Source organism: Cnephaeus nilssonii (assembly GCF_951640355.1).
Source record: "Cnephaeus nilssonii genome assembly, chromosome: 8".
NCBI classification, from domain to species: Eukaryota; Metazoa; Chordata; class Mammalia; order Chiroptera; family Vespertilionidae; genus Cnephaeus; species Cnephaeus nilssonii.
The window spans coordinates 23264911-23290752 of record NC_137079.1 but is presented as its reverse complement, the minus strand read 5'-3'; the positions used below and the strand labels follow the sequence as shown (position 1 = coordinate 23290752).

Below are 25842 nucleotides of genomic sequence, written 5' to 3'. Positions count from 1 at the left end.
ACAGGCTGGGCTGAGGGACAACCCCCCTCCATGCACGAATTTCGTGCACCGGGCCTCTAGTCATTTATATAAAAAAGGTGTTGGACTAGTAATCTCTGCAGGTTTAATAATCTATAACTGACTCTATGAGGGAGATTAAAGGGACAAGTATTTTCCAAGAGGGCCAAGCCTTCTTAAAACAATGCCTGTCTACATCTGTGCCTCCAGAAGATGCTAAGATATTATATGATGTGAGATTTGTGACTCTTCAGTTCTCTCCCCTTAGAAAAGCATACTTTTGAGATTATATAAAGACCTTCACATTTAATTACTGTATGAGAACCTGCTAATTTCACCTTTTTATAGGATGCAAATGAAAGCACAATTTATGCCTCATCTGTATTTCAAAGGATATATTTAAATTTAGTTTTATGAATTAATCTAGTCTGGTTTGGTACCCCCTGAGCAGTCTCCAGGTGAAGTAAAAAATGATTTTGTTTGTATTATTTGTGGCAACCAGAAATCTCAGAATTTAGGTTTTAAAAATATCTATTCTGATTATATTTCAGATTTTCTCTTTTTCTTCAGTAGTTCTTAAAATAACAAGCTTTCTTGAGAAATGATTTACATACTATAAGATTCGCCCTTTTAAAGTGTGCAATTCAATGATTTGAGTACAATTATAGAGTTGTGTGGCCACCACAACTATCTTAATTTTAGAACATTTTAATCAACCAAAAAGAAATCCCGTATCTCTTAGTAGTCACTACCCATTCCTTCCCTTGTCCCCTAAGCAGCCACTAATTACTTTCTACTGCTACAGATTTGCCTTTTTTGGACATTTCAGGTAAATGGAATCATACACTATGCGACCTTTTGTGTCTGGGTTCTTTCACTTAGCATAATGTTTAAGAGGTTTATCTATGTTGTGGTGTGTTTTAGTACTTCATTCCTTTTTATTGCCAAATTAGAGGCCCGGTGCATGAAATTCATGCACTGGCGGGGGAGTGGAGGGAGTTCCTCAGCCCAGCCTGCACCCTCTTGCAATCCCGGACCCCTCAAGGAAAGTAGTTGGACATCCCTCTCGCAATCCAGGACTGCTGGCTCCTAACCACGCTGCCTGCCTGCCTCATCGCCCCTAACCACTCATCTGCCTGCCCGATCACTCCTAACCACTCCGCCTGCCTGCCTCATCACCCATAACCCCTCTGCCTGCCTGCCTCATCGCCCCTAACCACTTGTCTGCCTGCCTAATAGCCCCTGACTGCTCGCCTGCCTGCCTGATTACCCCTAACTGCCTCTGCCTCGGCCCCCGCCACCACGACTTCATCCGGAAGGACGTCCGGAATGACGTCCAGAAGGTCATTTGGCTGTCTGGTCTAATTAGCATATTACGTTTTTATTATTATAGATAACATTCTATTGTATGGCTGTGTTGTACAGTTTTAAATGAAGTAGTTTTCTGACAGTTTTTCTGAAAATCAAAAAACACAGCATAAAATTTAATTTTGTTATGTAGCACACATGATGCCTGTGAAGCATTTTGTGTTGCTTATTATCTAAACTACTTTAAAATTTGCCTTGATTTTATATAGTAATCATTGGTTTCCATATTATTATTAGTTAGATTCTTAGCATTGGAAGTGTATTCTCAAAGGTTTTCACCCTTAAAATTCTTGTTTTTTTAAAATATATTTTATTGATTTTTACAGAGAGGAAGGGAGAGGGACAGAGAGTTAGAAACATCGATGAGAGAGAAACATCCATCAGCTGCCTCCTGCACACTCCCCACTGGGTATCCCCTTGACTGGAATCGAACCTGGGACCCTTGAGTCCACAGGCTGACGCTCTATCCACTGAGCCAAACCGGTTAGGGCTTCACCCTTAAAATTCTTTGCAGGAGCATGTTGAAAGATGTTTGGCCCTAGCTGGTTTGACTCAGTGGATAGAGTGGCGGCCTGCGGACTGAAGGGTCCCGGGTTCGATTCTGGTCAAGATGTTATACATTTTTTGAAGGAAAATTTATTTATTTAACTCAGATTTGTTTGTAAAAAGTTTTGAGGCAAGTAAAAATAAATTGTGCAACCAACATAAATCTGATAATTAGTAAAATTTATGATTTTCTTTCTTTTAAACCTTGATATACTAATTTTAATCATTTGGGGTGAGTTTTATAATAACTATTAGTTATATAATTGGTCAATATTGTATTACATCTTTGGGCAACCCAAAACTACAACTTTTATATGTGTGTGTGTGTGTGTGTGTGTGTGTGTTGACTCTTCTCATTTTTTATTTGATGATCTAAGGGAAGACTAGTTACACACTTTAAAATATTTTACGACACATGGGTTGAAAATCGCTGACCTAGGTTATAGTCAAGATAAATTGTCCTCAAACATGAGCTGTGTCCATGTGAAGGCATTTTTCCGTACAGCTGGCATGTTCGTAAACATGAGGCCCCCTCCTACCTAGCCACCACTAGGTACCTAGAATGCTGGTGTCAGTGTTCCATCCCAGAGTTGGTGGGCAGTCTCCATGCTGGCATCCGGCTCCCTCTGCACGTATGCCTGCCGGGGTCCAAGAGTGGGCCTCCTTTGTTGCCTCCAACAGCACAAATCCTCCTATATAATAGCTTAGTATGCGAATTGACCAAATGGCAGAACGACCAGTCGCTATGACGTGCACTGACCACCAGAGGGCAGACGCTCAATGCAGGAGCTGCCCCCAGCCTGCAGGCCCCAGGCCAGCCAAAGCGGGGGCCTCCCCGATCACCCTGCCAGTTGCACCGCAGAGGGAGGCAACCAGTGGTGGGGGCGGAGCCGGCGAGCGGGAGGCACAAGGCCAGCCAAGGCGAGTGCCAGCGGGGGTCCCCTGATCGCCCTGCTGGTCGCCCTACAGATTGGCCCTGATCGCCGCCAGGCCTAGGGACCCTACCCATGTACGAATTTCGTGCACCAGGCCTCTAGTATGTACAGAAGAGAAAAGGATGTGCTTGAAATGTGTGTGATGGTTTTACAGAAAGATGTTTGAGGAACTGACATGTGATTTAACTATTGCCATTGAAAGTATGCTAAGTTGTCATGTTGCAAAACTACAACTTTTAATGGGAATAATACTAGGGAACCAGCTTAGGTTCATGTTTTTTGCAAAGTATATGTGCATGCTTATGTTCTGAAATGGTTAATAAGGATTTTTACTTTCAGGTGCCCGGGAATATCACGTCCAGTTTTTTAGCAACCAACCAGAGAGGGCATGGGTTCATGAAAAACGGGTACGAGAATATAAAGGTCATAAACAATATGAAGAATTACTGGCTGAGGCAACCAAACAAGCCAGCAATCACTCTGAGAAACAAAAGGTAATTGACAACATGTTAACATTATCAATCAAATATAGTTTTTAAAGGACTTCATAATTTAGTAGAACTTTTAATACTTGATTCAGATAATTGTTAGAATGACTTGTTCTTTGAATTCCTTTTATTCCAATTTAATAACTTATTATGTCAGTAATTTTGTAAGTCATATGTATAGTGTTATAGTACTATTAAAAACTTTACCTGTCTGCTCAGTATAATGTTGGATTCTATTTTGAATTGAATTAATATATGTAAGTCTAGTAGATGCTAGTGAAATATGGATTTTGCCAAGGATTTTTGTTATTTTTCCTATTTTAACATCTTTCTATACTTGTCCTTTATTCTTTTTTTTTCTTTTTTTTAATGTATTTTATTGATTTTTTACAAAGAGGAAGGGAGAGGGAGAGAGAGTTAGAAACATCAATGAGAGAGAAACATCAATCAGCTGCCTCCTGCACACCCCTCACTGGGGATGTGCCCACAACCAAAGTACATGCCCTTGACCGAAATCGAACCTGGGACCCTTGAGTCTGCAGGCCGATGCTCTATCCACTGAGCCAAACCGGTTAGGGCTCTTCATTCTTATTTAGCAAAATTTTTATGAACATAAAGTTTTAAAAATATTTAGTATCTATTGTGAGAGAGGCAATTCTTGTATTTAATCTTCATAAAATTTAAATGAGGTAGATACTATTATTCTTGTTTCTAGAGATGAAGAAATTGAGACAGAAAGCTTAACTGGTTCAACTCAGGTTACACAGGTGATGAACCAAGAAACATGTTTGATGAGGTGGTGGATATTTTAGAATTTTGATATAAACTCGTGATACTCTGTCTGGTTGAGATATTTAAAATATTTTTTTAAATATTTTTCATTGATTTTTAGAGAGAGAGGAAAGGAGAGGGATAGAGAAATAGAAACAATGATAGAGAAACATTATCAATCGACTGCCTTCTGCATGCCCCCCACTGAGGATCAAGCTTGCAACCTGGGCATGTGCCCTGACCAGGAATCGAACCAGTGACCTCTTGGTTCCTGGGTTGATGCTCAACTGCTGAGCCATACTGGGTGGGCTGGTTGAGATTTTGAAACTCAACTAATTAATTTTAATATGGGTCTCTTGTGATTCAGAAATTTGTCATATTTTTACACTTTAAAAGCTAAAATTGATCACACAGGATTTTGATTAATTTTATCCCACTTAACATTTTACAGATTTATACATGTGTTTGACATACACTATAACATTTCATTAGCTAATTTCTTGCTACCTCAGTCAGAAATTAACCCGGATAATTCTTAATTGCTTTAGTCATCTCACATGGCTATTTAGAGTTTTCTTATCTATCTTGCCAATCCAAAGATTTTTTTTTAAATATATTTTATTGATTTTTTACAGAGAGGAAGAGAGAGGGATAGAGAGTTAGAAACATCGGCTGCCTCTTGCACACCCCCTACTGGGGATGTGCCCGCAACCAAGGTACATGCCCTTGACCGGAATCGAACCTGGGACCCTTGAGTCCGCAGGCTGACGCTCTATCCACTGAGCCAAACCGGTTTCGGCCAAAGATTTTTTTTAATCAACCCTGGATATAGATACCTATGAAAACTCTGATTCAGGTTTACTTTTTCTCTCATACATTTCTGCTTTACTATGTCTTATCAACTTACATTTGTCCCTAAGGTCTCTCTCCTTTCTCTCCCCATTCTGCCCCTATGTGCATTATGTTACAAACTAGCAGCACAGCTTCAAATGCTGGCTCTTTAAGTGCTGGTTAGCTTTGTTGTGATCTTTGTAAACCCTGCAGCTGTAGAAGTATCATTCTTTTAATATATATATACATATACACACACACACACACACACACACACACACTAGAGGCCCGGTGCACAAAATTTGTGTACTGGGGGGGTGTCTCTCAGCCCAGCCTGCACCCTCTCCAATCTGGGACCCCTCGGATGTCTGACTGCCAGTTTAGACCTGATCCCTGTGGCAGGGACATTCCTCTCACAATCCAAGACTGCTGGCTCCTTACCACTCACCTGCCTGATTGCCCCTAACTGCTTCTGCCTGCCAGCCTGATCGCCCCCTGACCGCTCCCCTGCCAGCCTGATTGCCCCCAACTGCCCTCCCCTGCCGGCCTGGTCACCCCCCACTGTCCTCCCCTGCCAGCCCGGTCGCCCCCAACTGCCCTCCCCTGCCAGCCCAGTCACCCCCAGCTGTCCTCCCCAGGGAGGGTCTGGGGTGCAGGTGAATGGGATTCCTGGCTGATAGCAAGCTGACCAATTGCCAATTCCACAAGGAATGGGGCTCCCTGCTCCCTCCTGTCAGGGTCCAGGGTGCAGGGTAATGGGATTCCTGGTTGGCAGGCCACTGATAGCAAGCTGTTCAACGGCTGATTCTGCGAGGAATGGGGCTCCCTCATCCCTTCTGTCAGGGTCCGGTTTGAAGGCCGGCCATGCCCCTGATCGCGTGAGACCCAGAGTTATGCTGCGCCCTGGCCAGCCAGGGCCCACAGCTCACTCCCTCAGCTCCCTAACCTCTTGTTCGGTCATCCGTCCAGTTGTTCAGGTTGTGACGGCACCTGGCTTTTTATATATTAGGATATTAGAATATATATAGATATATACATATCTATATATATAAGAGGCTAAGCGACTGTCCAACCATCTGACCAGTAGCTATGACATGCAATGACAAACAGGGGGCAGACGCTCAATGCAGGAGCTGCCGAGCTGTGGTGACTTGGCAGCGGTGGTTCTCAGGTTATGCACCCTGGAACCAGAGAAGGGAGCCCGATTCCAGGGTGTGTCTCCCAAGAATTGCCTTCTCGCAACCCGGGACCCCTTGGGGGATGTTGGAGAGCGATTTTGGCCCGATCTCTGCAGGCCAGGCTGAGGGACCCTGCCCACTCCACAGATGCCTTTCCAGTCACAGCGCTGCCCCAGGTGTGGCCGGACCATGGGACGTTGGCTTCAGGGCGTGTCCAGCCCATCTTGCCCAGTCCCCCCCTGCTGGCCACTTTCTAAATAATTTCCTTTCCATGTGCATGAATATGTGCATCGGGCCACTAGTCCTACCTAATAAAACAGTAATATGCAAATTGACCGCACCTCCGCTACGTCCAAGCCACACCCACCAGCCAAGCAATGCCCACCAGCCAATCAGAGCGAGTATGCAAATAAACCCGACCAAGATGGCGGTTAATTTGCATACATAGGCGCCCTGAGCTGACCCCCTGCGTTGGATTGCAGGGAGCTGGGGTCCGCTCTGGCACCAGACCAAAAGCCTCCACCGGAGGCTTTTGGCCTGGAGCCGGAGCGGACACCCAGCTCCCCACTTTAGATGGATGGTGGGCGTGGCAGACACCCAGTTCCTCTCTCTGATTGGATGGTGGGCGTGGCGAGCGGACCCCTGCCATCAAAAGCAGGGAGCTGGGTGTCCGCTCCGGCTCCAGGCCAAAAGCCTCCGGAGGCTTTTGGCCTGGTGCACGAGCGGACCCCTGCCATCGATTGCAGGGGGCTGGGTGTCCGCTCCTGCGCAAGAGGCTTTTGGTCTGGGCAGGGGCTGAGCCAGTGATCGGAGGGAGCTGGAGAGGCCTGCCCAGGCCTAAAGCTTCGGCCAGAGGCTTTAGGCCTGGGCAGGGCCCAGCCCTCCATTGGTGTGAACTATAGAGGAAACACCTTTTCTGACTGCACATTGGCTAAGCTTCCTGTATGCCACTGGTAATATTCTTAGTAACTTGGGTAATAAGAATCCAAAAAGGTGATCTAGGGTTTTTCCACCACACTTCTGGAGAAAAAAAATGAAGGTCTGCTCCTGGAAGGCTAAGAAATGTCATATCCTGCCCTAGCCAGTTTGACTCAGTGGATAATGCCTCAGCCTGCAGACAGCAGGGTCTGGGTTTGATTCTGATCAAAGGCATGTACCTAGGTTGCAGGCTCCTCCTTGGCCGGGGCCCAGATCAGGGCTCATGCAGGAGGCAACCAATCAAAGTGTTTCTCTCTGCCTTTCCCTTTCTCTTCCACATTCTCTAAAAGTCAATGGAAACATACCCTCAGATGAGGAAAAAAATAAATAAAGAAATCCATATCCTATGAAAGACACATCTTGAAAATGCCTAAAGAAAGTTGTCATTTTTTCTTGGTGAAGGGACTGGAGTCAGTCTTGATGAACACCTTGGTGGCTGCGGTGACTGACAGTGGGTGCAGCAGTGGGGTGATGGGGCTGGTGCCTTCCCCTGACCAGCCCGGTTGCCTCCCACAAAAGGAGGCCAGACTGCGGCTTAGATACGCTCCCTGTGGGGTGCGGGCCTAAGCCGTCTGTAGGACATCCCCTGAGGACTCCCAGTATGTGAGAAGGGGCAGGTTGGGCTGAGGGACTCCTGACCCCCAGTGCACGAATTTCGTGCACCAGGCCCCTAGTATATATATAACTGATTTCAGAGAGTAAGGGAGAGGGAGAGATGGAAACATCAATGATGAGAGGGAATCATTGATGGCTGCCTCCTGCATGTCCCCTACTGGGAATTAAGCCTGCAACCTGGGCATGTGCCTTGATCAGGAATCTAACCGTGACCTCTTAGTTCATAGGTCAATGTTCAACCATGAGCCACACTGGGGCATTACTGCTAACTTTTTATGAAAAGTGGTCTACAAAGGGGGATATATAAAAGGGAATAGACCTGCACTGCATCCAATAGTAATACCAATTTATCCAAATAGAATAATAATATTTCATTGATTTAACTGAAGAACCTGAAGATATTTATGTGTACCTAGAAAGATGACAGGCTCACATGAGAAATGCCTTGTGGTTTAAATGCACTTGTTAGCTTGAAGGGTGTTTGATAATGCCTATATCTCTCTTTAAAGATTCGGAAACCCCGACCACAGAGAGAACGTGCTCAATGGGATATTGGCATTGCCCATGCAGAGAAAGCATTGAAAATGACCCGAGAGGAAAGAATAGAACAGTATACCTTTATCTATATTGATAAACAGCCTGAGGAGGCTTTATCCCAAGCGAAAAAGAATGTTGCCTCCAAAGCGGAAGCTAAAAAACCCCGGAGACCAAGATCAGTGCTGAATACTCAGGCAGAACAGACCAATACAGGTGAGGTGGCCTCCTCACCATCAAGTACTGAGATTCGGAGACATAGCCAGAGGCGGCACACGAGTGTGGAAGAGGAAGAACCACCTCCTGTTAAAATAGCCTGGAAAACAGCAGCAGCCAGGAAATCGTTACCAGCTTCTATTACAATGCACAAAGGGAGCTTGGATTTGCAGAAGTGCAACATGTCTCCAGTTGTGAAAATTGAACAAGTGTTTGCTCTTCAGAATGCTACAGGAGATGGGAAATTTATCGATCAGTTTGTTTATTCAACGAAGGTACTTCCTTTTTTCATATCGTTGTGTGGTATTTTTCCCCCCTGGGAAATGGTATTTAATAAGTAGTTAACCTTGGCATTTAAAAAAGATACAACATCAGGTCATAATTTAAATATCCACTGCATTTGAAATGTACAGCCAGTTCACTCTGTTGCAGATGGGACAAAAAAAAGGGCAAAAAGACTATGATTTTCCCTCCCCCACCCCCATCTTTTGTAATATCCCTATCTGAACTTGATTAATCTTAAGCTGTGCTAACCAAAATTTAGCCTAGCTCCCTAAAGTCGTGGAAAAAAAACTGGGCAATTTGCCTGTTTCTTGTTTGTATAGTTAATTTTTCTTAGTTGAAAAGTGTACTTCTTATTAAATCATTTTGTCAGTTATCTGAATTAACCTTTGTAATAATTGTACCCACTGATCAATCGGTTCAGCAAATCTCAATACTTGAGTTCAGCAAAGAAAGAATTCAGAGCTAAGAAACTCAAATTATAAGAGAAACTTCATTTGGAAAGTCACAGAGGTAGAGAAGGTGAGTCAGGTGGGCTTCGAGGGCTCAGGAAATGAGTTACAGAGGCAAAAGAAGGGCCCTTAGAACTTAGCAAAAACAAAGGTGGAGAGCAGGTGCCTGGGGGAAGGAGAGCATAGGGAAAGGTGCTGGGTGCTAGGTGCAAGCAATCTGTTTGGTTGCACCAGCAATTTTGTTAAGCTCATGTTGACTTGGGATAGCTAATATATTTTAGAGAAATACCAGAACTTAGGTTAGTTCTTTAACTGTGGTGATAGCTCGGGTATGGGGTGAAAATAGCTTCTTGGAACTGAATGTCTCTATCAGCCAGCTCCAGGCCTCCATTTAGTGCACTTATACTTTAGTTTTACTACTTCAAAACTCATAAGATTTATAATATGTATTCCATAGACCTTTTCACTACCTCCCATCAGTATCACAATCGTGGGCTTGTGAATTCGAGTTAGTGGCACCTCATGGGTGTGTGTGTATATATATATATATATTTTTTTTTTTTTAAATATATTTTATTGATTTTTTACAGAAAGGAAGGGAGAGGGATAGAGTTAGAAACAACGATGAGAGAGAAACATCAATCAGCTGCCTCCTGCACACCTCCTACTGGGGATGTGCCCGCAACCAAGGTACATGCCCTTGACTGGAATCGAACCTGGGACCTTTCAGTCCGCAGGCCGATACTCTGTCCACTGAGCCAAACCGGTTAGGGCATGGGTATATATTTTTAAAGAATTCTCTATTTCCTAATATTGTTATATGGACATTAAAATAATCAAATATAGGTATGCTTTTTATTGATATGTTTCCCAACAGAAAAGTGTAAGGTCCTCTGCCTGTTTCTGCCTTTAGGTGCAACTGATTTCATTAAGGCTAAACTGCTTGGAAAAACTTAAGTTAGAGTTCAGTTACCACTTGGTTCTGCTGATAGCTTTGAATGGCAAATGAGTACTCTATATCTTTTTTGAATGCAGATTGACTCCATTAATGGAGCTAGTTTTTTATCTTTTAGATACACAGTTCAAATTTTTGTAACCCCCTCCAAAGAGTGCTGTGTAAATGAAATTTGAGATAAAACTGACCTTTTATAAATGAAAGCTTATAAAAAATATATACATATTTATAAATCACTCCTTTATTTCAATGCATTAAAAATACCTAAACTATAAGTTCCAAATTGCTTATTGGGTGCACATTTTGGTCACCATGAATGGCATGTTTCTATATCTGTGGATGTTCTTGTCTCTCAAGATGCGTTGAAAGTTTCAGCTGTGTAGTAGAGTACTTTGCCAAATGAAGATGCCTGGAGTTCTCTACTGTGACATGAGTAAAGGGAGAGACTGTTTAGACCAGAAAATACTTTGTTTTTTACAGAAAATTATGTGATACACATTAATTTTTTAGTGATATTCTTCATCTGGACTTAGACATATAGATTTTTTTTTTACATTATCTCATTGTACATTTTGGAATACAACCTGATGACTTTTAATAAAATTGTTCTGATAATGACTCAGATAATTAGCTGCAATCAAGGCCATATAAAATTCAAGCAAAGTATAATCTTGAGCTATTTTTATAAACCAATGATAACTATTTTTTAAAATCTTTATTGTTGAAAGTATTACATATGTCCCCAATACCTATTTTTTTATTTGCCTTATTTTGAAGGGAATTGGTAACAAGACGGAAATAAGTGTCAGGGGACAAGACAGACTTATAATTTCTACACCAAACCAGAGAAATGAAAAGGCAACTCAGAATATATCATCTCCTGAAGCAACATCTGGTTCTGCAGGTGGGTATGAATGAAGAGTATATTGATCCAGTTTGAGGTCATAGTTCTGCTCTACTATAACATGGTAGCTATGTTCCTAAGAAACTTTTAGTTATCAAAATCTAATTTTATTTTTAAAAAATCAAACTATGAAAGCAATTATTTCAATAGGAAAGAATGGTTTAGGGGCTAGAGAGCTTATAGTAACAATTATTTTTCCTACAGGAATTTAAATAATAGTTGTGTACCAGCAAGATGACAAGAATTCAGTTCTTGTCTTCTTGAAGGAAAGATTTCAATCAAGAGACAAAGTGTAGAAAAGCAAGCAAGAATTTGAATGCAGCAAAAATATACTTAGTGCAGTGAAACAAGGAAGGGCATAGAAGAAGCATAAGAGCCTAGTCAGAGAAAAGGGGGCCTTGGAGACAGGTTCATAGGTTTAGCCTGAGCTGCTGCTACCCATTGCTGTCCTCGTTACAAGTCTCATGGGGTCCCTTAGAAGTTAGGTGACACATGCCTGTGGGGGAAAAAGAAGGGGAAGGGAGTGGCCCAGACTATGCTCCCTGGAGAAAGAGCTCCATGGGACCTTCATTTTCAGGGGGTTAGGGGAAAGTCTTAGGGATAAAATAGAACCAGAATGTTACCAGACCTCAGGTTCAGCAAATCCCAATACTTGAGTTCAGCAAAGAAAGAATTCAGAGCCAAGAAACTCAAATTATAAGAGAAACTTCATTTAGAAAGTCACAGAGGTAGAGAAGGTGAGTCAGGTGAGCTTTGAGGGCTCAGGAAATGAGTTACAGAGGCAAAAGAGGGGCTCGTGGAACTTAGCAAAAAGAAAGGTGGAGAGCGGGTGCCTGGGGGGAGGAGAGGGTGGGGAAAGGTGCTGGCTAGTGCTGGGTTTTTATCTGCTCTCTAAAGTTGAGGATCTTAGGGGAGGATCTCGATAGACTATTCATCAGCTTTCCAGGTGTGTCCTTTCCGGTCAGTCCCCACTGATTTTCAGCTCAAGGGCCCAGGGTCATTAGTCGTTGCATCTGTTCATGATGTCAGATATGGCATAGCTTAATCTGGTTTTGCTGCTTTTCTGGGCCTGGAGCTGAAACACAACTGAGGCCTAAATGTCATCTCTAATTTAACCAAAGCTCTGACTCTGTGGTCAGCAGACCCCAAGGCTCTGCCTCCAAGAACATTTGATGCAGATTAGAACCTCATTGTCCTGAGGGCTTAATGCTTAAGAGAGTGGTCGCGCAAGGGCTTGTTTGGGAATCATGTGAGGCTATCCTCTGGCCCCCTCGTTCCTCCTCTAAAGAAGTCTACCCCATGACTAGCAACGTGCTAGGGGAGGAAAGATGGGGGGGGGGGGGGTCCAAACTGCACGACAGGTGATATGAAGGTCAGAAGGTCTAAACCTCATACCAGCGATATGCTTGCTGGGAGAGGAGAAGTTACCCTGGGGGCAAGGGCCTACTCTACAATAATTGTTTTCCCACTTTTGCCCATTGCTAGGTACCTGGGGCTTTCCAACCTGGTGACCTACCATACCTGGTCTATCATCCTTGCTCTGCTCATGCCTAACTGCCTACTACATATTTCAAAATACTGTGTAAAAAAAATGAAATTATTATGTTGAAGGAATGAATAAATGGACTTAGATTTTACATTAATTAGCCATAATTGAAAATATTTGTTTTCTTCTTTGAATATTAAAATACTCTTTTGGCCTCAGCCCTCCATAATCAGTTTTATTGTCTTTCTTTACATTAAACTGTTGGTGATTTATCTGAATTTAAATGTGATACATAGACTAGGAGGGTCTTTATTTAAACATCTAAATTCTCCTAACTAGGGAGAAAGTAAATTCTTCATATAAATTAGACTGATCTTAAATATACTTTATTTTATTTTTAAATAAAATTTATTTTTATAAAACTATTTTATTTTTAAATAAAGTTAATAATATTTTTTAAATATTATTTTTAAATCCTCAATCAAGGATATTTTTCTCATTGATTTTTAGACAGAGTGGAAGGGAGAGAGGAGGGGGGGAGAGAAACATCGATGTGAGAGAGTCACATGCATTGGTTGTCTCCTGCTCTCACCAGGGATTGAGCCTGCAACCGAGATACGCGCCCTTGACCAGGAATCTAACCCAAGACCCTTTAATCCTCGAGCCAATTCTCTCACAACTGGCCAGGACTTTTTCTTTTTTTAAATCTCATCTGAGGATATTTTTCCATTGATTTTAGACTGGAAGGAAGGAAGGGAGGGAGAGAGAGACAGAGATAAACATTAAAATGAGAGAGACACATCGATTGGTTGCCTCCTGCAATTACCCCGACCGGGCTGGGGTAGAACCTACAACCCAGGTATGTATGTGCCCTTGACTGGGAATTGAACCTGAGACCCTTTGGTTTTCGGACCAATGCTCAACCACTGAGCAACACCAGTCAGTCTATACTTTTATTTTTAATTGAGCTGGTTTTTTCCCTTCTCAGCTACTGAACATTTTATTTTCATGTAGTCTTTTCATTGTAAGATTTAAGTTCTGCAATGGACTTTTTCTCTTTACTTTCTTATAAGTGAAAGGTAAAGTGGAATTTTATCATTCTTTATATCTGGAAAAAGCCCAGTTTCCTCCTTAGGCAAGCACATATAATTAGGCTGTAAATTAATGTTGGGACCTTAATATAGGGGTGCGTGTTTTTTGTTTTGTTTTTTGTAATCCTCACTGGAGTATATTTTTACATTAATTTTTGGAGAGAGTGAAAGGGAGGGGGAAAGAGCGAGAGAAATATCGATGTGAGAGAGACAAATCCATTGGTTGCCTCTCACACCGCACCCTGACTGGGATCAAGTCTGCAACCAAGGTACATGCCGTTGAGTGGAATCAAACCCAGGACCCTTCAGTCCAAGGATTGACATTCTGTCCACTGAGCCAAACCATTCAGGGCAGGATGAGTGTACTAAAGCTTTGACCTTGGCTTAAATGTGGTTACCAGCTGTGGTTGATAAGTGTATTTTGTCGTTTTAAATGACCATTTTGCTTCTTATAAAAATAACTTCAGTACAGGCATACCTCGTTTTATTGTGCTTCATTTCTTTTTTTGCACTTCACATATGTTGCATTTCTTCCAAATTGAAGGCAAGACCCTCCACCAGCCAAAAGATTTCGACTCACTTTGTTGCGATGGTCTGGAACTGAACCCACAATATCTCTGAGGTATGCCTGTAGTTGAAAGTCAGAAAAAAGATTTCATTTTCCTTCAGAAACTAGTTATATCATCATCTCAACTGGTGTTAACTACCTAGGGAGAATTCCTAAGCCTTTTCCTAGTAAATTTAGGGGATACACAGAGTGTGTGGCACAGCTGCATTTCTGTGGTTTGCAGAATTGTATTTGCATTTATACTAGGTTTCTAAGCTGTTTTCCAAATTCAAAAATGGTTACCTCCTCTAAGAATGTAAACATAATACTTTTTAGTGGCTTTAAATGTAGTGAAATTTGTGTGTTCTATGGGTAGCTTTCAGAATTTTAAGAAGTCATGTTGCCTTATCTTCTATAAGACAGTACCTCAAATATCTGTACTTGATGGAACAGTTGTCATCCTCAAAACAAGTAGAGATTTTTGTTTGGTTTAAGCAGCTCTGTTTTCATTTTCTTCTTCCCTAGTAGGTACTCAAACATTGATAAGTACACTAAGGTATGGATTTCTGGTATACTCAGGTGTCTATGAGGGCAGACTATCTGTTGTTTTGATAAACATTTTCATCAGTAAGAGTAAAGTAAGGAGCTAGCGCCTTCATTTGTGACTTCTCTGCTAGAAATGATGAACCACAGCTCAGAAACAATGTGTTATTATCAAACTACCTACTCCTTCCCCAAAGCAAGGGTAGTGGGGATCCTTCTTTGTTTTGGCCTTGAACTAAGGTGAGGGAATCTATTTACACATAGGCAAGAACAATGAAACCAATGAATCTATTTACACATAGGCAAGAATAGTGAAACCAAATAATATACAGGTGATCTGAAGGCTTTACTGAAGCAGCTTCTGCCTGATTTTATAGGAAGTCTTAGCAGCTTTCTCCTATGGTAAGTGAAAGATGATTATCTAGGAATGACCATTTAGGTGGTCCAAGCACTGAAAAGATGGAGAATAGCTGCACTGAAGGTATCATTCCTTCTCAGGGTCACAGAATGAAATCATTCTTGACATAGTAGTCTTTCAAGTTGTGATCTTCAATCTAAGTTTTATCCTTTCCGAAATGGGTGCATGTGAGTCATCTTCTGTTTACTTTTAAAGAATTTTACTGTTTAAAAATCTCAGTAGCTTCTTGTTTTACCATTTAACATGAAAGCACTTTAAAATTTGTTTCAACTAGTTTTCCCTAATTAAGTATTTCTGTTATAACCAGTCCCTTGATAGTCACGTTAATAATTTGGTTTTGGTCAGCATGTTTTGTGCATTTCCTACCTTTTCCCCTATTGTTGTTAATAATACAACAATAGCAATACTTGTATAAGTGCACTAAGCACTGTTAAGCACTTTACAGATAGAATTCATTTGTTAAAATGCAAAATATGTAGTACTGATTGAATTTTGAATCAGTATTTCCTAATGTCAACTGAGAATAAAGTCACTGTCATCCATCTCAATCCCTTCCTTCATCTCTTCAATTATAGATACGTAAATGTGTTCATCTACTTTCAAGAAGACTAAACTATGTCTCTGCAACTTAGAAAAGCAGGGAATTTGGTCAAATCTTACATAAATGTCAAGCCATCCTTAAATGAGTTTTTATTTATTTGTTTAAATTATCTTTTAGGCTCAGAAAAGAAGCAACAGAGAAGATCAATTAGAACTCGTTCCGAATCAGAGAAATCCACTGAGGTTGTGCCAAAGAAGAAGATCAAAAAGGAGCAGGTTGGCTTCCTACATGTAGAGAGTTAAAGCATTGTATTTGTAAATGTTGTGGCTTAATATTGGTACCTTAAAGCAAGAAAAACTTTCCCCACCCTGGGTTTCCTTTCTGGACTATCTTACGCTTCTGTCCTAGTGAATTCCACAGCCTTGCTTTAATCCAGCCAACCCTGTGATTCTGCTTCAAGCATTTTCACAGAACACAGTCAGGCTTCGGGAGATGGGAAGGAAGCCAGTGGTGCAAGACTTAAAGAAGTCCTCACATTTATTTTGAAATTTCTGTTATAAGCAAAATGATTTCATGTTTTCATGATTTTTATTTGGAACCATCAGTGAGTTCCCTTTTTAAAATTTTTTTTAATTTTTTTAAGCTGCTGGTATGTATTGTTTTTATTTTTTAAACAAATCAAATTAATTTAAGTACAAGAATTATATTTAAGAAACAGATGATCATAGATGATCTGGTTTTTCTGTTGTTATCACAGATTTTTTGGAATGTTATTTTCCCAGTGGAATTGCACTCATCTGTTATTGGGTTATCAGATAAACATGTTTCAAGTGTTGGGGGGGAGGAGGAGGAGCATTTTGAAGGGGTTTAAACCAGTAATCAATGTAGTGATATTCATATTAAATTACCTTTTCAAAGAAAATTTTAGAAACCATAATCCCTTTAATTAAACTTACAATCAGAATTTTTTTAATTTATTAAACTGAAAAAATATCAATTTTTACAGCCCAGATAGCTGTTATTAAAGACAATTCTGAATGATATTAGTTCCAATAAGCTTTATATTTTTAAAACCACTTAATATGGAAGAGTGTGAAATTTCCCATTTATTTTCTTCATAATTTTAAACTTCCAAACTTAAAAGGTGACTTTGTGGGTGCTCTATGGTATCATCAAGCATGTAAAACAATTTTCCCAGAAAGAGGTAACTAAAATTTTCAATAATATACTAATTTGTCATTCATTTATCATAATTAACTTTCGTACTTAAGAAATCATATTCCAAAAAATCTTTCTAAGCTCTTGCAAACCTACAGTATTCATTACCAAAAATGAAGTTGTGATTTTGCCAGCTGGTTTCCAAATTCAGTCTGTGACCAGACAATTTAAAATTAATAAGCAGAACGAGTACAAAATGGGACAAATTGTTAATGCCACTGTGTTATAGTTAGTAGTAGAACAATACCAGTGATTGTTTAGAAGATTTTATATTTGTATTACTAATTGTATCTTATAAAAGCGCTTCTGTTGTATGTTATTTTTACCTGTTGTAAAAAAAATAAAAATATTTTTTAAAAGCTTAGAACAATCCTTAAATATTTACAAAATGTGTTTCAACATGCATATTTCACCACATATTTAAGAAACATAAAATTCAATTCATAGCTTAAACAGGAACTCCTCCAAACAGCATCCTTTCTTTAATTCTAATGGTTCAATCCTCAAATTACCACGTGTTTTACATATACATTGGCAGAATAACTTCTGATCTCGCTCTCCTAATGTAGGATCAAGACACTGTTCATAAGACACTCAAGAAAGTGCTTTTGCAATATCACAAACTTATTAAGTTTGTACTAGCAGCAAAAGTATTGAGCTTCCAGCTGTATGGAGCCCTGTAGCACTCTCTACAGAGAGGGTCCTGATTCCCAGCAACTTAGCTGTGAGTGCAGGCGCGGAAGGGTCTTAAAGTGGCGTGAGTTACATTAACCTGAGTATCATAGTAAGTAAAAATTTATCCTAACGTCTTTGGGGCGGGAGGGGTTTAGCGCAACATCGGGCTGGTTGCAGAAACAACCCCTCTCCTGCCTCCCAGACACTGAGGAAAGTATTCTTGTTCTCTTAATCTACCAAGGGAATGGTGGGAAAGTCTATGCTAGAGAGCATGTGGCTGTGTGTTGTCACTTGGTATTCAGCACAGGCAGCTAGGATTTAAACCCTCCCTGACCTTGAGACAGAGACTTTTACCCAGCAGATGGGACTGAGTTCGGATTTCAGATACATTAACCACTCATCATTACTTAGATTGATGGAAGTATTATTTTTTCCCTCTGTTAATTAAAAGTGGAAAAAAAAAATCCTCGTTAATGCTGATTTTTCTGTCCAAACAGGTTGAAACAGTTCCTCAGACTACAGTGAAGACTGGATTACAGAAAGGTGAGTTTTATAATGTTGATTTTCATTTCCTCGATTAAAACCAGTTTTAAACAATTATTTGTACTTCATGTATTTTTGTTTGTCTCTGTAAATCATTGTTGTTGCTCTTCAGTCAATAATTTGTGTGAAATGGAAGTATTCCCCGGTGTGTGTGTGTGTGTGTGTGTGTGTGTGTGTGTGTGTGTATGTGACTTTTAGAGTTGATACTATTCTGTACCTCCATGTGAAAAGTCTTATTTGTTTTATGTAAATTGGAGAACACCACTTAGACTTGATACTGTTTCCAACTTTTCTCCATAAGGTTCTGGGGTTTCACTGGTTTATAAACTAGGGATGTGACGAATCCACTTTTTTTGGTATTCGACTGAATACCGAATAGTACCTATTAATGTTTGCCAAACATGGACTATGACAAATCAGACAAGACAACCTGATTGAAAAAATATCTTGCCACATTTATTTTTACAGTGCTGTAAAATCTTTTTGTAAATTAAAATGATTCATAGCATATTTATGGCCATTATTAGATGACCTTAATGCAAATCTATTTGAGATATGCACAAAGTTTAAGAAACCTTAAACTTATATTTGTATTTTCTGTGTGCAATTTGACTACAGTACAAACTCCATAGCATGATTCGTGCGTTTTTGGTGAGATCATTCAGACTGTATTTAATACCTGTAGTTTACTCTGGGCAAATTGCATTATTAAAAAATAAAAAACACCAGCCTCTCTGCATTCTCGGGGAGAAGTCTGCAGCGATGGTCTCCGTGGAGATCCTCAGCAGAACTGAACAGCCTCTCGGAGGGAACACTGCTTGGCGGAGCTCCAAGAAAAGACATCGCGATCGCTGCGAGATTAGGAGGCCTGATTGCGTTGTGTTTCCACCATTCCACAGGGTCGGCGGACCGGGGAGTGCAGGGCTCTGTCAGATTCAGTGACAGCTCCGTCTCCGCAGCGATTGAGGAAACTGTGGACTGAGATTCCTGTACAATTTCATCCCAGAAACTCCAGACTTGTAGTCTCCATGCAAGATTTCTTTGTCGGCGGCTCGATAAACAGTTTCTTTGTTTCCAAATTTGATTTTGCCAATCATCATCATTGGCATTTTCCTGACTGGTTTCTTCTTCAAGACTCTGAACAATTGCTTTAACATTCAAATGATTTTTTTTTTCTTTTTTTTGGTCTGAGCTGGATAGGTACAGCTTAAATCGTGGGTCCAGCCTAAAAACCACCGTTTAACTTACACTGATCAATTTCAACATGGACTGTTTTTGTTTTTTGTTTTTAAATAAAGCATCATTAATGCACATCTGCAGGGTTTTGCCAAACAGCCCAAACTGTGTACATTACAATAATTAAAAGCTTTTTTTTTTAATGTTAGTGCTGTTATCATGGAGAACAGTATGGCAACTGTCTTTGGCAGTCTGTCATTTTTCTAGCATTTTCAGAAACTCATCGGAAATGGCGGTACCTGTGTTTCCCTTCGAAAGCCTCAGTACAGCACTCCTGTTCCTCTGTTAAAACTCCTTGTTAATCCAGTGATCTTTTAGGCCAAGGAAATATTTTGTGGTGGTGGTCTGGGTCCATACACCAGCAATGAAGGAGATAGATTTGTGTACTTGTGTTTTTTAATCAGCGTTAACATGGGCAGGCACCCTCACTTATAGATGTAAGGAAACATTCAGTGAAAAACTTGTAGACTGGGATGTGTAACGAGGTTCCAGTAATCTGAGCAGTCTAAAGAGACCCACATCCTCCACCACAGAACATGGCTATGTACCAAGTGCTACTCTCACTCAGCCTGTTGCGGATCTTCATGGCCCCGGGAGACTTGTTTCTCCATGGTCTCTTCTGGACTGCACACTTCCACCATAGCTTGCTGGGCTGATCTAGATGTCTGTTTGTTGTATGGAAAATTTGGGGGAAATATCCAAAACACAAACTGTGGGTTGAAATATTAACCGTCTCCTTGGTTCCTTGGTATTCACCGTGCCTGATCTGCACATTTCATCGTGGCTGTTTCTGTATAGCCTATACTGCATTAGCCCAAGAGATTGTTGCTTTGTAACTTTTTGCACTATTGTTTTGGCTGGATTTGTATTACACACAGTTTTAAAAAAAATTCCACACTATTCTCTGCCTTTTTTTTTCCCCATATTTATTTCTTCCCGCACAAATTCCACATAGAGGCCTCTCATCCAGCTCTTCGTGATTTGGCTGCACTTGAACATTGATTGTGTGTTTACAGCCCTCAGCAATGTGCCTCCTACATGGCATGACGTGTAGATGTGCTGCAGCACTTGTTAATGGTCACAATAAATGACACTGCACCAAGGAAGTGTCAGATGAACAATTATGAACATCCAGAATTTATTTGTGGGGGAGGGGCAATACTCAACTAAATTGCAAAATTGGGGGGAAATGGCACTATCCGTGTACGAATCGAATACAAATCAGAGATTTGTCACATCCCTAATAAAAACAATTTGGAGATGTCTCTGCGACCATATTTGTAAGCTACATAGTGTGTTGGGTTTTATGTCTTCCCCCTCCAAATTGAATGGTTCTTTGGATTGCTCCAAACAAATCAGCTATCCTGTAGTTTTGGTAGAATTGGTTTTTAGGTTGGAACTTGGGCTCTGTTGACTGAAAGTAGCTTTAGAACAGGAGCACTGCATTAAATGTTGTAATAGAGCGGTTGTAAATTAAATCACTGTGAGGAAAGTCAGAAGCTTATGAAGTTTTGACTCGTGACTTCAGTGTTACAAAGGGAGCTGTGCTTTCTTCACACTACAGATGAGTTTGGGGAAAGAAAATATTCTCCCACAAAAAAAGTTAACAGAACAACCTTTAAGCACTATTTTAGGATTAATTTCGGTGTATTGTATTAAGGTGCCAGCGAGATTTCAGATTCCTGTAAACCTCTAAAGAAAAGGAGTCGCGCCTCAACTGATGTAGAAATGACTAGTTCAGCATACAGAGACACATCTGACTCTGATTCTAGAGGCCTGAGTGACCTGCAGGTAAATATGTTCAAGGGTCTGAGCACAGTGCTCTTTTTTGCTTTGCAAAACCAAGTAACATACATAATTGCCTTACCCAACTGCTATGGGAGCATGGGGATTTTTTAAATATTCACAGTAAAGAAGTCATTTGGGTTATTTTGTAACGATGAGCATCTTAATTTTGCTAGTTTCTTTCATAACAGAAGCATAGCTTATTTTTTATTTTAACTAGAGTTTTTCTCAAAACACCAGACATGGTATCCAGGTGTTTTAGAAAGAAAGGAAAGAGGTCGTGTCCAGGTTTATTTGAGCAACTCCTACTAGGATCTTTATAGCACCTAACTTTGAGGAAATTTTTGTTTTGTTTTTCTTTAAAATGTGCTATGTTTTCCATGTAGGTAGGCTTTGGAAAGCAAGTAGATAGCCCTTCAGCTACTGCAGATGCAGACATTTCTGATGTGCAGTCCGTGGACTCAAGTTTGTCAAGAAGAGGCTTTGGAACGAGTAAGAAGGACACTGTGTGTCAGGTAGGCAAGTGGCCTGTCCTATAGCTTGAAAGAATTTCTATCATACTCTGCCAATAATAAATAAATTTACCTCCTATTGGAAAAGGCAATGTCTTTCTAAATTATGATATTGGTTTAAAGCAAGATCTAAAAGCCATTTGGGGCTCTTCACTTTCTGAGTTGGAATATGTACTATTCATATGCAGATATAAATCTCCATTGTGAGATTGTGTTATGAAATGGAAGTAAATGGCAAATGACTGATTTCAAAACCATTTTCTTAAAATTAAATTGGTATTAAGTTTTTAATGTATATTTACCCTTTTTGAAAAAGTACTGCTTTGCCCTGTGGAAAAAAAGTTAAAGTATCCAGATTCCAAAAAAGGAGTCCTAAAAGATTAAGTATGACTTTTAAACTATACCATATTGGGTCTGGAAATAGTTATCTAGTTCAATGGTTCTCACAGTGAGGGCCAAGGACCAGCAGCATCAGCATTGTCAGGATACTTGTAAATGCATATTCTTTTCCCCCAACCCCACACTTGCTGAATCAGAAACTATAAGAGAGGGAGGGACCCTGTGATCTGTGTCTTAATAGACCCTCCAGGTGAATTCTGATGGCTGCTATTAAGTTTGAGACCCACTGCTCTTTGCTCTGTTGCAGATCTGTGAAAGCTCTGGTGACTCTCTGATTCCTTGTGAGGGAGAGTGCTACAAATACTTTCACCTGGAGTGCCTGGGGGTGACATCACTCCCCGATGGGAAGTTCATCTGTATGGAATGTAAAACCGGTGAGCTTCCTTGTTTTGGTAGATATGAAAAGATGGATAAGGAGGAATGTGCAAGCCAGCACCTCTCATGATACCTAATTTTCTTACCACTGTTATGTAGCTCTTATCCTTCTCTCCCATAGGTATTTCAACAAATGAAGATCATTTGGTGTTTAGGCTTCCTAAAATCAAAAGAGTAGTTAGCAATATTATTACCAAATTTCCTCCTACCTGTGCTTTAATCATAAAAATCTATCAATTAATCTAGATGTATTTTATCTAAAGACCTATACAAAGTATATAGAGTAAGTTATTTTTCAAATGGGTTTAAGATTTTTATGCTCAATAAATTGGTTTAAAGTCCCTTGACTTTAATAGAATGGAGTAAGTGCTGATTGCAAAGCGTAACCATGGTAACAGTACTTTCAGTGGAAAGATGGAGCTACTGGAAATTGTTTTTAAAACTTGTGGGTTTTGGCCCAGCTGGTGTGCTCAGTGGTTGAACATCGACCCATGAACCTGAAGGTCACACACCGTTGGATTCCTGGTCAGGGCACATGCCCAGGTTTGCAGACTTGATCCCCAGTAGAGGGCGTGCAGGAGGCAGTTGATCAGTGATTCTCATTGATGTTTCTACCTTTCTCTCCCTCTCCCTTCCTCTCTGAAATCAGTTAAAAATATTAAGAAAAATAAAATAAATAAAACATGCGAGTTTTGGATTCACCATTTATTCTCACCACCCCACCCCAATACAGACTACCACCTATCAAAATAATTTATAGAGAAAGAAATAGACAAGTTTGTATTTCTTCCCTGTGCATCCATGATTCTATTTAAAGTCATGGAAAGCTGGAGGTAGAGTTGTTTAATCTGTAACAAGGCAAGTGAAGAGTCAACTGAAGATAGCATGGTAGTGCATCCAGGAACTATGTACAGTTTTTTGTTTTATTTTTTGCTGTGAAGAACTATGAGCCAACTGGTTATCAAGTATTTATGATATGCTCATCTTACCTGTGACTTTATTTTCCTACTCCTTTTCCCTTTTTCTTTGGATTCTCATAAATAATTTTGTCCTTTATTTGATCTTATCCTTCTTTATTTGAATCTGTGCATGCTAAAATCATTAGAATGGTAATTTTTTTCTGAACACTGACTAAATGCCAGGTGTTGTTAGTACTAAGCATTTTATCCTATTTCTAGAGGCCCAATGCCTGAAATTTGTGCACTTTGTGTGTGTGTGTGTGTGTGTGTGTGTGTGTGTGTGTGTCCCTTAGCCCAGCCCAGCCTTCTCTCAGTTTGGGACCCCTCGCTCCTTACCATCCTCCTGTTCGCTGCTCCTTACCGCTGGGCTGTGGAGGTGGGAGAGGCTCCTGCCACCACCACTGTGCTCACCAGCCGTGAGCCCGGCTTCTGGCTGAGCAGCACAGCCCCTGTGGGAGCGCACTAACCACCGGGGGCAGCTTCTGCGTTGAGCATCTGCCCCGTGGTGGTCAGTGCCCATCATAGCGACTGGTTGTTCTGACGTAACAGTCACGTAGGCTTTTATTATATAGATCTCATTTTACCCTCATAATAAGATAGATACTGTTATTATTTTCATTTTGCAGAGGGTGAAACAGGATTAGAGGGTTTAGTTTAGTACCTTATCCAAAGTCATGAAAGCAGAAATTGATGAAACTGGCAGTTAAGCCCAGGCGGCAGCTTGACCCCAGGATACTTGCTGTTTACCATTGCCTTTTACCACCTTGATTAAGTAGGATGGAGATCATGAATCATATATTTTAACACACACGTGCTTTCTCACTCTCGCTCTTGCTCTCTCACAAACATACACATGCAAAAATTAAGCTATTAAAGCTGTTTTGAACATATAACATATTTTTTCCTACATAAGACATTTTATTCATCACATGTAGACTCTTCAGTAAAACATTTGAACAATCAGCTAACGGGCAGGCTTGGGGTCAAATTATTGGCACATTGTTTTATTTGACCTTCAAAATATGTTTTGAATGTGTGAACATGGATCAGGCATGTACTCCTGGTTCCTCACATTCTCTATCATTCTCTTTTTCTAAAACCCTGCAACTTCAGCCATTTATATAACCTGTCCAGTCCCTTTAAACACTTAAGTTTGCAATCTCTGATTCCGACTACTGATAGGAAGGACCCAGTAGCTCCGTATTAAAACACTCTTTTGAGGCTTCTCTCCTAACTTTGGAATCCAGCTGAATTCTGCCAAGGTTAGATATAAACTAAACTGGTACACATCTATTAAGAAATTTAAGAAAGAAGTTTGCTTTAAAAATAATTAAATGGAACAAAGTTGGAGGATTCACATGCCCCGATTTCCAAATTTACTAAAAGCTACAGCAATTAAAATCGTGTGATACTGGCATAAAGACAGACATATACCCAATGAAACAGAATTAGGAGTCCGGAAATAAATATTCACGTATACAATAATGATTTTTTGAGAAGGGTGCAAAGACCATTTCATGGGGAAAGGACAGACTTTACAGCAAATGATGCTGGGAAAACTGGATATCCACATGCAAAAAGAATGAAATTAGAACCTTAACTAATAACCACATACAAAAAGTAATTCAAAATGTATCAGAGTTCAAACATAAGAGCTAAAACTATAAAACTCTTAGAAAGAAAATAAAAGAAATGTTTGTGACATTGGATTAAGCAGTGATTTCCTGAGATGACATTAAAGGCACAGGCAACAAGAGAAAAAATAAACAAATTGGACTTTATCAAAATTAAAAACTGGCTCAGTTGGTTGAGTGTCATCTTGTGCAACAGAAGGTTGCTGGTTCAATTCCCGATCAGGACACATACCCAGGTTTCCAGTTCCATTCCTGATTGGGGTGTGTGCAGGAGGTAGCCCAATCAGTGTTTCTCACATCAGTGGTTCTCTCTCTTCCCTCTCCCTTCCTCTCTCTAAAAGAAAAATTTAAAAAATCAATAAAATGATGTCTATTACAAAAAACAACACAGTGTACATCAAATGACACTATCAACTGAGTGAAAAAGCAACCTGCAAAATGGGAGAAAATATTTGCAAATAACATATCTGACAAGGAATTAATATCCAAAATTATACATAAAGAAATCCTATAACTTCATAAAAAGCACACAACCCAATTCAAAATTAGGCAAAGAACTTGAATAGACTTTTCTCCAAAGAAATTATACATATGGCCAATAAGCACATGAAAAAATGTTCAACATCATTCACTAGTAATCAGGCAAATACAAATCAAAACCACAATGAGATGCCACTTCATGCCTATCAGAATGGCTATTACCAAGAAAACAAAATACGGAGAAATTGAAACACTTATACACCGTTGGTGGGAATTTAAAGTGGCATAAGTGCTGTGGAAAACAGTATGGCAGTTCCTCTATTAAACATAGAATACATATGACCCAGTAA

General features: G+C 40.2%; 1 protein-coding gene across 5 annotated transcripts in view; it reads left to right on the top strand.

Moving 5' to 3' along the window:
* NSD3 (nuclear receptor binding SET domain protein 3) overlaps nucleotides 1-25842 on the top strand; it is a 108718-nt gene that overhangs the window by 50461 nt on the left and 32415 nt on the right. For 4 of the 5 annotated variants that reach the window (XM_079778464.1, XM_079778461.1, XM_079778462.1 and 1 more), the window contains exons 5-12: nucleotides 3186-3340; nucleotides 8217-8732; nucleotides 10924-11050; nucleotides 15854-15951; nucleotides 18067-18112; nucleotides 21009-21139; nucleotides 21520-21648; nucleotides 22292-22418. In XM_079778464.1, the coding sequence (XP_079634590.1) occupies nucleotides 3186-3340; nucleotides 8217-8732; nucleotides 10924-11050; nucleotides 15854-15951; nucleotides 18067-18112; nucleotides 21009-21139; nucleotides 21520-21648; nucleotides 22292-22418 (1329 nt within the window). Of the gene's footprint in view, nucleotides 1-3185; nucleotides 3341-8216; nucleotides 8733-10923; nucleotides 11051-15853; nucleotides 15952-18066; nucleotides 18113-19011; nucleotides 20249-21008; nucleotides 21140-21519; nucleotides 21649-22291; nucleotides 22419-25842 lie in introns of those variants that run through there. The other variant, XM_079778465.1, reaches the window with a different exon arrangement.